General features: G+C 49.9%; 1 protein-coding gene across 6 annotated transcripts in view; it reads right to left on the bottom strand.

Annotated features, from left to right (window-relative positions):
* Positions 1–300: 300 nt before the first annotated feature.
* The window catches only part of ZHX2 (zinc fingers and homeoboxes 2), a 163,446-nt gene continuing 147,362 nt past the window's right edge, over positions 301–16,384 (bottom strand). For all 6 annotated transcript variants that reach the window (XM_058698955.1, XM_058698952.1, XM_058698954.1 and 3 more), the window contains 2 exons: positions 13,576–16,320; positions 301–1,600 (listed from right to left, as the gene is read on the bottom strand). In XM_058698955.1, coding sequence (XP_058554938.1) covers positions 13,579–16,095 — 2,517 coding nt within the window. In that variant the 5' untranslated portion in view covers positions 16,096–16,320 and the 3' untranslated portion in view covers positions 301–1,600; positions 13,576–13,578. The remainder of the gene's footprint in view (positions 1,601–13,575; positions 16,321–16,384) is intronic.

The raw sequence follows: 16,384 nt of genomic DNA, 5'->3' as shown, positions 1-16,384 counted from the left end.
GGCCTGCAGATTTCCTTCCCACTCATGCTGTTCTCCGCAGTATTTTATGAGTCTATTTGTGAAGACCCTGGAGAAGGGAGGACCTATCACTTACTTCTCTGTGTCCAAGAGATGTGACAGATTCCCACATCAACATGTACGCCCTGTTTTTAAAGTCCCATTTGTGCTGTCGGACCTCACCAAGACAGAAAATGAGAAATGTCAAATGAATCTGTCATACTGCTTTGAAATGAGAGGTGGCTGAGTTGGAAACCTCATGCCCTCGAAGCCAGGCAGCAATGAAGAACAAGGAGCAGAGGAAAAGGTTATAAAAATGTTTAGTCTCTGCTTTATTGAGTTACAACAAATGAGCAACAAGTTAGAAAAAATGTTTTTTTTTCCAAACTCCCTAGCATTTTATTTGTGCAGTATACCCAAATGGGGGGTGGGGACGGGGGAGGGGGTTGCAAACACAATTCATATTGCAACATTTACACCAGATATGTCTCTTGGTTTTTCCTCTTTAAAAGTTAGGACTAATTGGAAAAAAAAAAAAAAACAACAAAAAACAAAAGTGCACTCAGGAATCTAAAATTGGCCCAAAAACAAACACAAACAAAAAAAATCAGATCATGGTGAGGCTTCAGGCTGAAATCTTGTCAAATACCACACTGAGAAAAGGCAGTTAGGAACAGAAATCAAAACCAAAGTTGTTCATCTTTGTACCATCTAGATAGGAAGACCTCTTTTTGTTGGAGTTTCACAAAAGTAACGATAATGCTAGAAATGTGGAAGCCCTTTCTGCTGGTATCTAACAAGATGCTGAAAGAGGGAGCCACCTGCTCCCTAGTTCTCTGGTGCTGGCTCCGCCCAAGGTCAGCCCAAGAGGCCAGGCGGCGGAGAAAACCAGATCCACCTGTTGGCAGTTCGGAAAGCCCTGTGCGAGGCTAAACAGGGACCCCAGAGGTGGCTGGTGGGGGAGGGAGAACCAAAAATGGGCTTGATCTGGAAGATGTGCCGTCTGTAAAACCCTCTCAAAGTTCAGACAGAAGCCCAAATCCTAGCCCTTCCCACGGAGAAATCTCCCAAATTTCAAACTACTTTTAATAAAACGAACTCTCCCTACCTAAAATCCAGTAGATATAATGGCACTAATGCTAACATTCCCCCCCTCCCCAAAATTAAGAAAATAAAGATTAAAAAAAAAAAAAAGGAAAAAGAGAAAAGCACATGTGATCAGCCCTCCCTCCTGGAAAAAACCTTACAATGGTAGTGCTGGAAAAGGACGTTGCCCTTGATTAAAAAGGTAACAAAATTCCCACATCGTACAAATTGGTTCCAGTATAGCAAGAAGTGGGGGCCAGGGCAGAGGAGCAAACTATTTACAAGGACCCATTGAAAACGCAGTAGTAGGACTTTGGCACTATGAACAATTCCCGCCGGTCCTCCGGGCGGGGTGTGTGTGAAGGCTGGGGCTCCGGCACCCAGCAGCCACACGCCGGCTAAGTGGTTCCACTTGGAGCCTCTGGCCAGGGTGGCCCACGGCCGGGGAGGGAGGTCCTCTTCTTTCCTCAAAGACAGAGCGTCCCCTTTATCAGCAATGCAGTTCTGACGGACTTCCCTAGAAAGACAACGCAAAACCGGAGAGAAGAGATGTCAGGAGATGATCAGTCTCTGGGTGGAAGGCGGCTGGGTCACTCTTCCTGGCTCTCTTGGGGACGACCCCTTCCAAAGCCATCCTAGGGCTTAGAGGAGAGACAAGTGCCCCAGTTTGGGGCCAGTTTTTTTTTTTTTTTAATTTTTTAAAATGTTTTATTTATTTTTGAGACACAGAGAGACAGAGCATGAATGGGGGAGGGTCAGAGAGAGAGGGAGACACAGAATCTGAAGCAGGCTCCAGGCTCTGAGCTGTCAGCACAGAGCCCAACGCGGGGCTCGAACCCACGGACCGTGAGATCATGACCTGAGCCGAAGTCGGATGCTTAACCGACTGAGCCACCCAGGTGCCCCAGTTTTTTTGTTTTTTTTTTAAAAAGAGTGTATTTTCCCGAGTACAGTCTGACATCACAGGAAGCGTCCCCAGAAACAGACCTTTGAAAATAGGATGACTTTCTGGGCAAGTGGAGGTGGTGGCCTGTGATTCTTTTCATCATTACAAGGCCTTTTTCTCATTCCTGGAGGGGGAGCCAGTCACAGGGGCTCCTAAAGTTCCAGAGTCTGACAATACTACATAGTATTACAGACTTCTGTTTTGTTGGCTGCAGCCTTTTCCAAGCATGGTAAGGTATAGAACAGTGATAACAAGATGAAACATTTTAAGTGTATTTAAAAATTTTTTTAATGTTTATTTATTTTTGAGACAGAGAGAGAGAGAGAGAGAGAGAGGGAGGGAGGGGCAGAGAGGGAGGGAGACGGAGAACCCGAAGCAGGCTCCAGGCTCTGAGCTGTCAGCACAGAGCCTGACGTGGGGCTCGAACTCACAGATCACGAGATCATGACCTGAGCCAAAGTCGGATGCTTAACCGACTGAGCCACCCAGGTGCCCCTTAAGTGTATTTTTAATTTGATATCAACCTTCAGAGGTGTGTGACCATTGTTCCCATTTTACAGGTGAGGAAACTGAGCACAGAGAGGCTAAACACTTTGTCCAAGATTGTACAGCTGGGAAGTGGCCCCGTCAGGATTCAAACCCAGGCAATCTCCAGAGTGTCTGCTTATAACACACCAACAGTATTAAGAGTCCGAATGGAGAAATGCTTAATTCTTATGTTCTTTGATGTTACTAAAACAGCACAAGGACCCTCTTGTGAGTTGAACTGTGTCTCTTCAAAAGATACACTGTTGTCCTAATCCTCAGTATCTCACAATGAAACCCTATTTGGAAATTCCTTTACAGAGATAAGTAGTCATGTTAAAATGAGGTCATTAGGGTGTCCCCTCATCCAACAGAACTGGTGACGTTATAAACTGGATATCCGGACACTGAAACAGATTCACACAGAGAGTACACCACATGAAGACGAAGCCAGAGACCATGGTGATGCATCTATGAGCCAAGGGACGCCAAGGGACGCCAAGGGACACCAAGGACTGCCAGCAACCTAGCAGAAGCTAGGAGCGAGGCGTGGAACAGATTTCCCTCACGGCCCCCAGAAAGAACCAACTCTGCCAACACCAGACTTCGAGTCTCCAGAACTGTGACAGAATACATTTCTGTTGTTTAAGCCACCGCTTTGTGGTACTTTAAGGCAGCCCGAGGAAGCAAAGACAGACCGCCATGATTACCCTTGTGGGCTCCCAGGATCTGGAGCTCCTGGGAAAGGAATCCGAGGGGAGGGCCCAGGACTACAGCTAGTATTCCATGACAGGCTGGAAGTTTATCAGATCTGTGGATTCCTGAAGCCACTGGCTTTTTCTTTGCCTCCTTCTTGGAATGGCTGCTTCTAGTGGAGAGGACCCTAAGAAGTGCCTTTAGCACAGGGGACCCCAAGAGCAAGCAGACTTGACTTCTCAGCCAGAGGTATCAGCAGGTCATCTATACAGTCATTCTTTCTTAATGTCAGGAGGTCAGCTGCCCCCACATTTCCTAGGTGCTCTGACTAGTAGAATGAATGCTGGAATTAAGAAGCCAACTTGTGAGAGAAACATCTGTGGATGAAACCAGATTCCGGGGGTGTCCTTGGGATCTGGTACCACCTGAAAGTGATCCGCCAAAGTCACTGAACTGTAAGAACCACAGGGGTCCTTACAGGTGGTGCTGTCACATCACTCAGTTCACAAGGAAAAGGAGGGAAGCTCCGGGAAGAAAGGCGAATCCCCCAAATCACGAGACCCAGAGGCACAGTCACTGTAATGACCTTGGTTGTGACAACAGTGACAGGAACTGATATTTCTCTCACACTTACTACGAGCCAGGCCCAATGGTAGGTGCTAATGCTAATGCATCCCGTCCACTCCTTATAGTAACCAGACCGTTAAGCCTACCGTGGCGTGAAGAAACAGGGGCTGAGATTAAATGATGTCAGGCATGTAGCGAGTGGTGGAGCCTGCATTCCTCCAAGGTCAGTCCAACTTCAGTGGCTCCTCCCACACCTGATGGGGCTCCAGGCTCCCTGTCCTACTCACACAGTCTCCCCCTGCATGGAGACACCTGGGGACAGGGAGAGCACGTCTGCTTCAAAGGCAGGGGCTGGCGGTTCTGGGCACCCAGAGAGGTCCACGTGCCTACTGCTGATCCCACGGAGAGCCACATGCACCCCCGGGTGGGCACAGGGACCAGAGCCAGGCTCCTCCTGTGCTCCCCAAGGAACTGGCTTTCCCCCAGCAAACAGGGTCTTTCACCACCCTTGCAAAGGGGGTGCCTGTGGTGGGGTGTCCACCTGAGCGGTTCTCAAGAGCCCGGGAAACAAGGCCCAAGGGGGGGTAGACCGCTACTCTTCATCCTTCTCCCAGCCAGGCTGCAGAGCATCAGGTCAGCACACGACTGTGGGTATTGGCTGTGGTGGGTCAGAGTGGAAAGAGCCGTGGGGTCGGAGTAGCTGGGATCCAGGGCCTGCCACTTCCTAGCTGTGTGTCCGTGTTACTTCCTTAACCACCCTGAGACTCACTTCCATCCCCCCATACCTGCTGGGCCGCTGGGGGCGGGAGTTACAGGTGGGGAGTGCCAGGCATGTAGGTGCTCCCAAAACACTGCTTCATTTTCCTTTGAGGAAGGCCAGGTGTAAAACTGGGGCCTTAGGGGTGTGTGTGTATACACGTATTTACTCTCTCTCCCTCTCAAAAATGAAACTGAACCCTGTCTCTTCAAGCGAATGGCAAAAACTCACATTTTTAGATATGCCTCAATATGAAGGTGGTTCTTCATCGGGCGATGTGTTATGATTCCCTTATGTCATTTCTTGTGGACACCAACACACATAAGCCTCCAAACAGGTGTATTCACGAAGAAAAGAAATACTGAACAAAGCCCTTACCACCCCCCCACCCCCTTCCCAAACGGACTGCAGAGGGCAAAAGGGTGACCCGGAGAAAAGGACACCAAGTTGCTTCTGCAGAGACCCCAGATGTCCGTGGGTGGCTCTGGGCCCTGGGAGCACCCTGGGACCTCAGCTCTCCTCTGACCTCTCCCAGGGTGCGTGGCAGCGGGCAGGACTGCGGGGGCTGGCAATGCGCTCAAAAGGGAGGCTGGGAAGCCGCTGGGAACAGAAGGCAGGGCGGTTTCCCTTCCCCATGAGGGACACAGCCGGTGGCCCAGTCACTTCCCCTTGGGCAGCGCGTCCTAGCCACAGGCTGCTTCCCTGGAAGGCTTTGCCCCCGAGCACCCTCAGGTCTCCTTGTCAAACGCCCCTGCACCAGGGATCTCCAGCACAACTGTATCACGCGGTCTTCAAACTGCCTGGTTAATTGTATGTCCTCTGAGGACATGCATGGAGCCCGCGGTGTTCACTGCTGACCCCTGGCCCCCCGCCCCACTCTGGGTCTGGCCCACACAGTATGCCCCGGCGTTCATTAGTGAAAGAAAAATGGGACAAGCATGCTGCTCTTAGAGGGGTGGCTGGTTACACAACGTTGGTGACAAACTCCCACCTCGGGTTTTTATTTTAGAGTAGCACAGTGATTTTGACTGTGTGGCCTCTTGCTAATCCCCTGGGCTTCTATCCGCAATCTTACCACTAGGACGGAGACATTCCCCAAGGCAGAGAACCAGTGACCCGATGGATTATTTGATCCTAGAGCACCGAATCTCCCCTTTGGGAGGAAACAGCAAGATCATCGGGCCCTTTGCTTATGGCCACTATTCTACCAAGTGGATGTCTAGCCTCTTCCTGAACACTGCCCAGGACAGAGAACCCTCTGCCTTCACAGCAGTCCCTTTCTATCTTGGGGACAACTTGGAAGGCTAAAAAGTACTGTCTAATTCTTTAGCAAAATCTGCTTATTACTTTACCCATTGGGGAAACATGAAAAAATTAGAATTCTTTTCCCACGTGATACCTGTTTCTGTGTCTCTTTAATTTGCCCTGTAGGGATTTCCCTAAGCCCCGCGGACTCAGGAGAGAGTAATACTGTACTCCGTGAGACAGAAAAACAAGCACCGTGATAGTGATTTATTATCTTAATAATATTTGAGCCAAACTTTCTTTTCTTGAGAGGGGGCATGCTCTGATTTTAATTAGAATTGGGAAAAGGAAAACATGGTGGCAGGGAGAGGGATTAAGCAATTTCCCAGTGGACCAGGAAGACTCCATCCCATCTCAAATCGTTCCCATGCCAGGCCTTGGTCAACTCTGGCATATCTGGCCAAAGCTCTTTCACCGCAGCAGTCTGGGGAGCCTCTGGGCTTGGGGAAATTGCTGAGACTTACAAGCCAGGCAAGTCTCCCCCAGGCTGCTTGCAAGGAGGCTCGATGGGAGAAGGAATCAAAGGGGCTATTGGCTCTTCCTGCCCTTCTTCCATCAGAGGATATTATCTAGAGGAGTCCAAAGAATTTGGGCAAACAGAATCATATTTTAAACTCACTAGGCACATCCCTGACGTGTTTATGCATGTGGATTCGGGTTTGAATGCCAGCTCCCCCACTTTCTAGCTGAAGGATCTTGGATGAGCTACCTTTCTGTGCTTCGTTCTCCTCAGCCATAAAATGAAAAAGAATAGTGTTGACTTCAGAGAGTCATCAACACATGCAAAGTGCCTGGCACAGTAAGGGCTCAGCAAATGTTACCCCTTGTCATTGCCCCCCATCCTCACCCCCACCCCTCTGAGATGCAATTAATACACAACAGCATGAGCTTGTACAAGTGGGGCCCCAACTGAAAAAGCCAAGTTGGAAGGCATTCAGCCAAGTTCTTCTCCATAAAAAAAAAAAAAAAAAAAAAGCGTCAGGGCACCTGGGTGGCTCAGTCGGTTGAGCACCCAACTCTTGATTTCAGCTCAGGTCATGATCTCATGGTTCATGGGATCAAGCCCCACATCGGGCTCTGTGGTGACAGTGTGCAGCCTGCTTGGGATTCTCTCTCTCTCTTCCTTGCTCTCTGCCTCTCCCCACCATCTTTCAAAATAAGTAAACATTAAAAATAATCATAATATACTAAAAAAAAAAAAAAAGACTGTCAATTCAGAGCCAGCAACTAAGCAATTGCTGATGCTAATGCTGGGCCCCTGTTTAGGGGATTTCACTTGTATTATTTCATTTAATCCTAACAACAACAGACAATTTTATTAGTGCTATGGGCTGAACTATGTCCCCTACCCCACCATTCATATGTTGAAGCCTTAACCCCAATCTGACTGTATTTGGAGATGGGCCTTTAAAGAGGTAATTATGGCTAAATGAGGGTCATGAGGTGGGGCTTTAGTGTCCTTATAAGAAGAGGAAGAGACATTAGGAGGGCACAGGCACAGAGGAAAGACTAGGAAAGGACAGGACACAGAGAGAAGTGGCTGCGTGCAAGTCAAGGAGAGAGGCCACACCAGTGACCAACTCTGCTTGGAAACTTGATCTTGAACTTTCAGTCTCCAGAACTGCAAGGACATAAATGTTGTTTAAGCCACTCAATCTGTAGTGTTCTGTTCTGGCAGCCTTAGTTGACTAATATCGTTAAGTATTAAAGTTATAGAGACCTACTAATAATAGAGAATAAAGTAAAACATATGGCCATGTGGATGCTCTAGAATTTTCCAGCATCCATCCTCCATTTACCACTATGGCAGGAAGGTCTGAATGCCCAGGTATCTGCAACATGACTTCCTTTTACTCCTTCCTTGAGTATCTCAGAGCATCTAACCTTTCTCTACAGGATCATACACACTGAATCACATACAGTCTTCTTTACTGGTGAGGTAGAGGAGTTTCAAGGGAAATTTGGATTATTTGGAGGTCACATACCACTCTGGTTTTTAACCCATGAACTTCTGTGAAGTGTGAACTGGGCAAATCACAGCCACAATGGCCACCTTTTAGGTCCCCCGATGTGAAGTTCCCCCTGGCCTCAGGGCCTTTGAGTATGCTGTATCTTCAGCATGGAAGGCTACTTCCCCCTCTTCTCTGCTCAGCCAACTCATACTTGACTTTGTGGATTTTAACTCGTTTATTATCTCTTCAGAGAAGCCTCCCCCAACCACTCAAATCAAGTCAAATTCCCCTATCGTATATTCCCACAGACTGTGTACCTTTCCTTCAAAAAACCCGTTAGCATGGCAATCTCTCCTTTTTGTTTGGTTAAAATTTCATCCCTCACTAGACTGTGGGCTCCATGAGGGCAGGAACATGCTGGGTACCACAGATGTTCAGAGTTTGAACACACCTGGAGTGTGGCACGCCAGAGGCATCCCACAAATAACCTGATGCATAAATGGGTCGAATCACTTATTATGGATGTCTCTGGGCCAGTTACTTCCTCTCCCTGGGGCCCACATCCTTCCTCTGACAAATGAGGGAACTTAGACTTCATGATTCCTAAATTGCTACAGGCTGCCCAAAGCACAGTGAGAATTCCTAGCGTGAGAAGCTCCAGAATTAGGTAAATGGAAGTGGTAACAGTTAACTCTCCATTAGGTGCCAGGGCTGCGAGGCTAATGGGCAGTCCCTGAGAAGCATCACCCAGTAAATAACCAGTGAGATTCTCCAGCAGACCTTTTCCTGGAGCTGCTCACATGCATGGAAAGCAAACTGCCCCCAACTTCTCTCCTCTGTCAGCTGTCAGCTAATAAGGCTAATGAGTGATGGAAAATGAGGAGGAGGGAAAAGGGAAGGAGGACGGGAAGTGAAAGGAAGACGGAGTGGGGAGAGGGTGGTAGGGGAGGGGGAGGAGGAGGAGGACAAGGAGCAAAGGACTGAAATACCAGATTCCAGACAACTGAAAGTCAACTATGTTTGTTAATTCTCAGGTTGGTTCAATACATTGCTATTAAGCACCCCCTCCAAATTAGGCACTAGGGACTCAGAGATTAATAGGATATGGTCCCTACATTCAAGGGTCTGGTGGGGAGAGACAGAGAAACAGATAATTACAGTTTCATCCATGCATGCATCCATCCATCCATCCACTCATTCAAATATCTGTATTTAGACAGCTAATCTGAACAGACTGTGGGGCACGCATATCCTGGATCCTAAAGTGTAGCCAGGATGCACCAGTTGGTAGCCTTGAATTTTTTAAGCAAGCTGAACCCTGGAAAATATTTTTCACGAAATGTATCTCTTGTCCAAAGCCATCCCTAATCATGAGTTGGAAACTGTCAGGAATTGGGAGGTAGCCAAGTTAGTGCACGAGTCACTGTGTATTCGTGTTTGACTATAGTATTAAGAAAGAGTCAAGTCCTGCTGGTCTGCCCTGACCAGTGGTACCAACCGTGGTTGGGTCAGGCACTGGTGCCTCACAGATGAGAGGTGGCCTCCGGGTGCCACCAGCTGCTAGCTGAGGAACCCACGCGTCTCTCCGAGCCTCGGTTTTGCCCTTTGCACAACAGGAAGAAGGCCATACCTATGTCACGGGGATGAAGTGAGGTTTAAATGATTTAATGGATGTGCTAAGAAGAATGCCAAGTACATGGCATATACCGGTATATAGAAATTCTTAGTAGTAGGAGTACTGGGATATTCCATCTGGCCAAACATTGAGGCATATGTCTGGCAATGTTTGGCTCAAGTATTCTGACTCATTTTTAGGAAAGGAGGAATTTACTGTTCAGCCTCTTACCACGACAGGTCTCTCAATGGATAGCTCCATAACTGTTTGGCCCCGGAGGATGAATCATCACAACACAATTCAAAGGTAAGGAGTCCCTTTCTGTCTGCCCTCAAGGCTGAGTGAACCTGGCCCGAGTCAACGCTGTCGTGAGCTTGTGAAGCTTCGGCAGAGGGGATGCTCAACCACAACAGAGGAGGAAACCCCACCCTGGAGTTTGCTCTCAGCTGCTCACCCAAGTTCATTCTCTCTCTCTTTCTCTTTCTCATACGTACATCCCATAACACCTTTTACGAAGCTGCAACTGTGCATTATTTTCAGGATTATCGTATGTGTAACAACTGAACCCAACTGCAGTCTCCTAAATAAATATGTGTTTAAATAAAGGCATCACTGAATATTTATGAATTTCAAGAGACCCATGTGTTCGGTTCATAAAAGCTGTGAAGTAATTTGGAGGGATTTCTTCCCTCTAAGTTGAAAGGTCCCCTTAAGCGGGTGCCTCTGTCTGGGATGCCACCACCGGGCCAGACCCGCAGCCCTTTTCTCAATGCGGTAGCACCTCGGAAACATCAGGAAGCCAGTAGGGACACTGGGTGCTACCCGGTGTGAAGTAGACCATAGCATCTAGTTTGGGAACATTTTTCAGCTCACACTTGAGGGCATTCGCCATAAATAAACATAAAAGGGGGTTCCACGGTATTTCTGGGTTTGTGTGTGTGTGTGTGGGTGGGAGGTAGAAAACAGCCAGTTCCTTCATCTCTGAATTATCTAATATCAACTGTCAAATCTAAACACCCACCTCCCAACCCCACCCTGGGGGTCATCCAGAGACAGGGAGTTTCTGTCAGAAACAGAGAGGCAGAGACAGCAGTAGGAGGCAGGGCTGTGGAGGGGAGCCAAGGTGCTGGTTGGGAGAAGGTGGGTACGCTCCTTGGTTTCTGAGCCTCAGTTTCTGGGCCTATGAAAATATACAGTAGCTTACCTCTCGGCGTCACTAGGAGCACCAAGGAAGACCATCTGGGGCCAGAGCACTTAGCTCAGCCTCTGGTGCTCAGGAGGCCCTGCACCCACCCTTCCATCCTTCCTCCCTTCCCTCCAAAGCTGCTCCTTATCGTTTTAGCATTGCTTCCCCCTTTATGTTTCTCTTGGGCCTCTCATGGGGAACAGGCTCAATGGTAGGCAGAAGAGCTGGGCATGTTCCCCTGTCGGTGGTGGTACAGCTTGGGGGAGAAGGGATGGGGACAGGTGGCCTCAGGGCCCCTGGGGAGCTGCCACCCCTAGACAAACCCCACTCAGCCATGGGGACCTGGAAGTGCCATCCCAGCTCACTCTGGGACACGGGACACTCACAATTCTACTCAAACTTGGCCAACACAGCTGGTTCAGAATAGCTTTTGCTTGCTGTGGAAAATCACAGTCATTTCTTTGAGTTGCCTTTTCTCATCGACTCCTGAACCCCAAACTCGGCTTTCTGGCTGTGCCCAAACTCTCTTGGTTCCTCAACTGTACCATTCCTTTTCTCATCTCTGGAACTTTCCTTGTCCGTCCCTTTCCACATGAGCCACTCTTCCTTGTCAGTGCACCGGCCAGTTCCTTCCCTTCAGCTAGTCTCTGAGACAGATATCCCTTCCTCCGGGAAGCCTGCCCTGACCTCTGGATGCCCCTCCTGTGTGCTCCAGTGCACAGCTGGGCGTGTCCCTATCACACCATGGATCACCCCGGCTAGTAAAGGAAAGAGCAATTTCCTCTCTCCTTGGCCTGACTGAGCACCACGTGAAAGGACCCTTATCTGCTTTCTTCATCCCGTTATCTCTGTCACTTAGCACAGAGACTGGCACATGGTAGGTGTGCAGAATGTATTTGCTGGATTGAACTGAACCCTATTGTCTACTCCGTGGCAGGAGGAAAAAGCAATCATGTAAATTTATGTCATGCACTGGAAAAGGTCAATGATAGAAGACAGGGCAAGCTAGGTCTCAAAGGAAGGTACGAGAATAGCCAGAGGGAGGAACCAAGGTAGCCAGATGATGGGGGGCAGTTGGTACTATTAGACTTTAGCCCCCTTCTGCCACTAGCCCCTCCCCTCTGGACTGCCTCCTCACCTGCACCCCATTACGATTCCCTCTTGAAAAGTCGGTGGGGGGGGGGTGGCGGGAAGAAGCCCTGATGGCATCTTTGATTGGCTGTTCCTTCAACTGCTCTTTCACTAACTGATGGAACCAGCTAAAATACGGTTTCTAAGAAGACTTTATTTTTTCATTTATTTCTTTACTGCTATTTCTTACTATGAAATAAATGAATTGATGAGGGGCATGACCAGCCAAAGTTGCCCGAAGTCGTTAATAAAGAAGCATGGTAATTTCCAGGGCTCCCTTCGGGACCTTATCAATCATTCTGGAGGTTCTTACCTTTGTTTCATTATTTTTAAAGATGACATGATGTGGGGGGCGGGGGGGGGCTTCTGTTGCCTTTTAAGTGACCTCTGGAGAAGCCAATCTGGGCAGAGCGTAAATCACACCTCTCCCTCCTGGTTCCAAGCTGCCCGTGGAATGTGTCGGCTTTGGCCAAGGTCGGCTCTCTGCCTCCTGCACCCCTCTCCCCGCTGCCCCCTCTATTCTAAACCTACCACCAAGCAAGCTGCTGTGTTTTGAGGCCTTGATTTGCACAGACCTCTTGTGAAAGCACAAACACCAGGGCCTGGGTGCATGTCCCATCATGTGGATGACACGGCCATTAGTAACCATGGCAACCTCCCTTCCCAGGCTTTTGTGGCTCCACAGGCCTAATTTACACCAGTCTCTTCCAGATTTGAAGGGGTTCTGGGGACCCACTCAGCACAATTATGAGCTGTGTTATACAGTGAGAAACTCACCTTCCTTCAGCCATGACTAGGCAAAGAGCAAAACCTGTCAGGTTGAAAGAAACAACCCCAAATCTCTGGCCAGTAAACTTGGCTAACTACCCTTAAAAATCCAAGAAAGGAAAGAAAATGAAAACAAAACAAAACAAAACAACACAGAAAGAAAAAGGAAAAGACACATCCTTTTCAGGTCCGTTTCTTACAGCAGCAAACAGAAAGCAGGCAGAGGCTGTGTCCCTATAACTGCTTGTAGACTGAGGAACGGAGAGGCCCCAGAGGGTGCGTCCAAGATATGCCACAGCGCTGTCACTCACGGGCAGGGCCTTGCAAACGAGGACACAAAATCCACCAGCCGCTAGTGAGACCAGGAAACCGAAGGGCTCCATAAGAATCTGCTTTTTGCTCCCTTTCCTGCTTCTATTCTCTCTCGCTAGGACTTGCACCCCCCGCCCCGCACATGCCTTAACGTATGTCCTCCTTACAAGGGACCAGGAGTTCATGATTTCTCTGGGGCCTTCTAGCACAGTAGATAACATCTCAGGAAGGACCAGGCGAGGCCATCATGTGGCACACGCCTGCCTATTGCAGACCACTGACTCTAGACATCTCGTCGTCAAAATTCCCTGACTCCAGGGAACGAGTGACTTGTGATGGACACCTGGGCCCTGAGTTCCTGGATGCCTGAGAGGACATGTGCTCCAGACCGCAATGGTCAATAAAATCTCCAGACCCCAAGCAAAGATGAGACTCTCTCTCTCTCTCCCTTCAGTAAACTCTGCTCTCACCTCCTGCTGGCTCACACCTGCTTTCCATCCTGCATGAAGCCAAGGACCGTTTTGACTGGTCCTGCGGGACCCCCTCCAGGTCCTCTGACCTGGCCTGCCAGCATTCCTGGTTTCCTTCCTTTTTCAAACAAGAACTTTTAAAAAGAACTCATCATCTGTGTCAACATCTCTGTACCCTACAACCTATATGGACTCTGGCAATACGGAGAAAGCAAGCCAGCATCCTCGCCTACTTTCCTGCGGGGAGCAGGGAGGGGGTTACCTGTTAGGCCTGGCCAGCCTCGGCAGGGATGCTGTCGGAGTCCGAGCCGGCCTGTTCTGCGGTGCCTTCGGCTGCCGTCTGACTCCAGCTATCCGACCTGTCTGAGACGGCGTCCTCCTCTCCGACCGTGACCTCCACCCAATCCACAACGCCCGACTCCTCATTCTCGTCGCTGCCCTGGCCGTCCCGGCTGCTGCCCTCCGACCTGTCCGAGGTGGCTTCAGAAGGCTTGGCCAGCACACCATCCTTGGCTTGCTCGTTGCTCACTTTCACCCTGGGTACCAGCTTCTCCAAGTCCTCTTCACAGAGCTTTTTGGGGTCCTTGTAATGTTGCTGACCCACGTCACTTCCATTCTTTGGGCTCTCAGTGATGACGGCTTTCACTGCTTTCCTTGGTGGGGCGTCGTAACCGTGATCTCCCGCTATCTGCTGGTGCTGGTACTGCTCCATCCACTTTAAGGTTCCGGTTTTTAGTAAGCACCTGTTCTCTTTGAACCAGCGCACAATTTCAGTTCGGACCAGGCCTGTCTTGGCTGCTAACTGGTCATACTCCTGGGGAGTAGGCCACTGGGTTCTTGCAAACGTGCTCCGCAGGAGATGTACCTGTTCTTGATTTTTCGTAATTGCTGGTGAAGGGCTGGGCAGAGAACTGGCTAACTGGGCACCGGAGAGCTGGTCAAGTCGAGACAGAGCACCATTGGGGGCCACCACATCTTGGCCTTTTTTGCCAGTCCCCATGGAATCCAAGACCGCTTGTTCCATGCTGTCCCGAAGCTTCCGTCTCTCTGAGAACCAGGATTCGATCTCTCTCCTGCTCAGCTTGGTTTCCACCCTTAGTCTGTCCAGTTCTGCTTGGGTCGGGAAAGAGCTTTTCAAAAAGCTGTCCTCCAGGGTTTTAATCTGACCCTGTGTTTTTTCTTTGAATTTCTGTGGGGCAAAGTCCGGGTACGCGTGGTACGCGCGGCCGTGTCGGGAGGCTGCGATGGCCAACTGGTCTTTGGCAAGGGATTCGCTGGTGATGTGGACGATGCCTCTTTGACACCGATACCGGTGATCGCTGAACCACTTCTTGATCTCACTCCTGGCAAGGCCGGTCACCTCGATGAGCCGGTAGACCTCAGCATCGTCAGGAAACTGGCTCTGGAGAAAGCTTGCCTTGAGATGCGCAATCTGCTCCTTTGTCTTCTTGCGGTCACTGGCTGGCGTCAGCACAGGGTTGGCCACCTTGGGCGGGGGCTCTGGCACCTGAGCGATGTGTGGACGCTTGGGCTCGGGGGCGGCCTGGGGAGTCACTAAAGGCCTTTTTTGGCCATGGTTGGTCACTCCGGCCACGGCAAGCGTGATGGGGGAGCAGGAGACCGTTGTTGATCCGCTGGTCACCTGAGTCAGCACCAGGCTGGTCTGGCCGAGAATCTGGCACGGCAGAGCTGTCTGGAGGATGGGCTGTGACATCTTTGTGGGCGCCAGCTGGGCCGGCAGCACGGTGATCGTGGGGGGTACTGACTGGATGGTGCCATTAAACATCTTTTTCCGGGCCTCCTCCACCTCCTCCGGGGACCAGCTGATGCCATGCTTTAAGCGCTGTGTGGCAAACCAGATTCTGATGTGCTCTTCTGGGTGTTTGGAAGCAGCCGTCAGCCAGGACAACTCGGCCTGGGTTGGGTAAGGGAACTTGTTGAAGGAGTTGATCATGGTGGCATTCGTGTCCAGGGCAGAGTTGTATTTGGTAGTATTCAGCGGGACGGGGACCTTCGGGACAAGGTTGATATTTGGTGGGAGCTGGACAGAAGGCGTGACGTGCCCTAATGTGTCCTGGAGGAGCTCCACGCCTCCGAGTCTCGAGAGGATCTCAGCCGCGTCTGTCACCAGGCGGGCAGTCCCTTCCACGTGGTTCTCGGGCGTGGCCTCCTCTGGCTTCTTGGGCACCTTCTTGGCATCGGCTTTTGGTTTCCCTGGCTTCATGATGGGGGTTTTACTCACTGAGATTCCGGGATCACCGTCGCCGCTTCCGGGGCCGCTGGTGGTGATGGACACGACGTGGTTGGTGGCTTCGATGGACTGCTCTAAGACAGTTTGATTATTGCGCTTGATTAACTTCAGCTTGAAGTTGGTCTCCCCGGGATGGAACTTGGAGTTGTGGTCAGACAGGGAGTCGTACTTTTTGGTTGTGAAGTTACATTCGGCACACACGTATAAGGGGTTGAGAATCACGTTGGGGTGCTGCGTGTCAACGTGCTCCGTGAACTCGTTCAGGTTTTGCGTGGAGTAGGGGCAGTATTTGCATTCATAACCACCTTGGAGTTTTTTGGATTGGTTTTCCCCTGTAGATTTCACCTCTATCACTTCATTTTCTTTGGAAGAGTTCTCGGGTTCTACTGTCCAACTGTCCTTGGTTGTTTCAGGCTGTGTTGTGCTGTTTCCTTTCTCTTTGGCCCTGTCTCCTTCCTCGGGCACATCTTGTTCTACTACTTGTGATGTCCGAACCATGCACGGGGTTGTGGATTTTCGCTTGCTCGCCATGCCGTCTGTCTGTGTGCAACAGCTTAAATTTGGGGAGGGGGGCGGGTAGGGAAGGGGCAGTGAAATTTTTGGAGCAAATCAGATAAAAGGCTTTGGGCTTTATTCCCCCTCCAATGGCTTTGGCTTCCCTTGAATGCTGAAGTCTAGTGTTTGAGTGTTCAGAATGATCTCAGCACAAAAAACTGTAACTGCTCCAATGGCTAAACACAAGAGGCAGCATCATATCTGTGGGACAAGAACAAAGATAGGGTCAGTGTTTTTCCACAAGGCAGAAGAAACTAGCATTTCT

Source organism: Neofelis nebulosa, chromosome 14 (assembly GCF_028018385.1).
Source record: "Neofelis nebulosa isolate mNeoNeb1 chromosome 14, mNeoNeb1.pri, whole genome shotgun sequence".
Lineage (NCBI taxonomy): Eukaryota > Metazoa > Chordata > Mammalia > Carnivora > Felidae > Neofelis > Neofelis nebulosa.
This window is presented reverse-complemented; position numbering and strand designations above follow the sequence as displayed.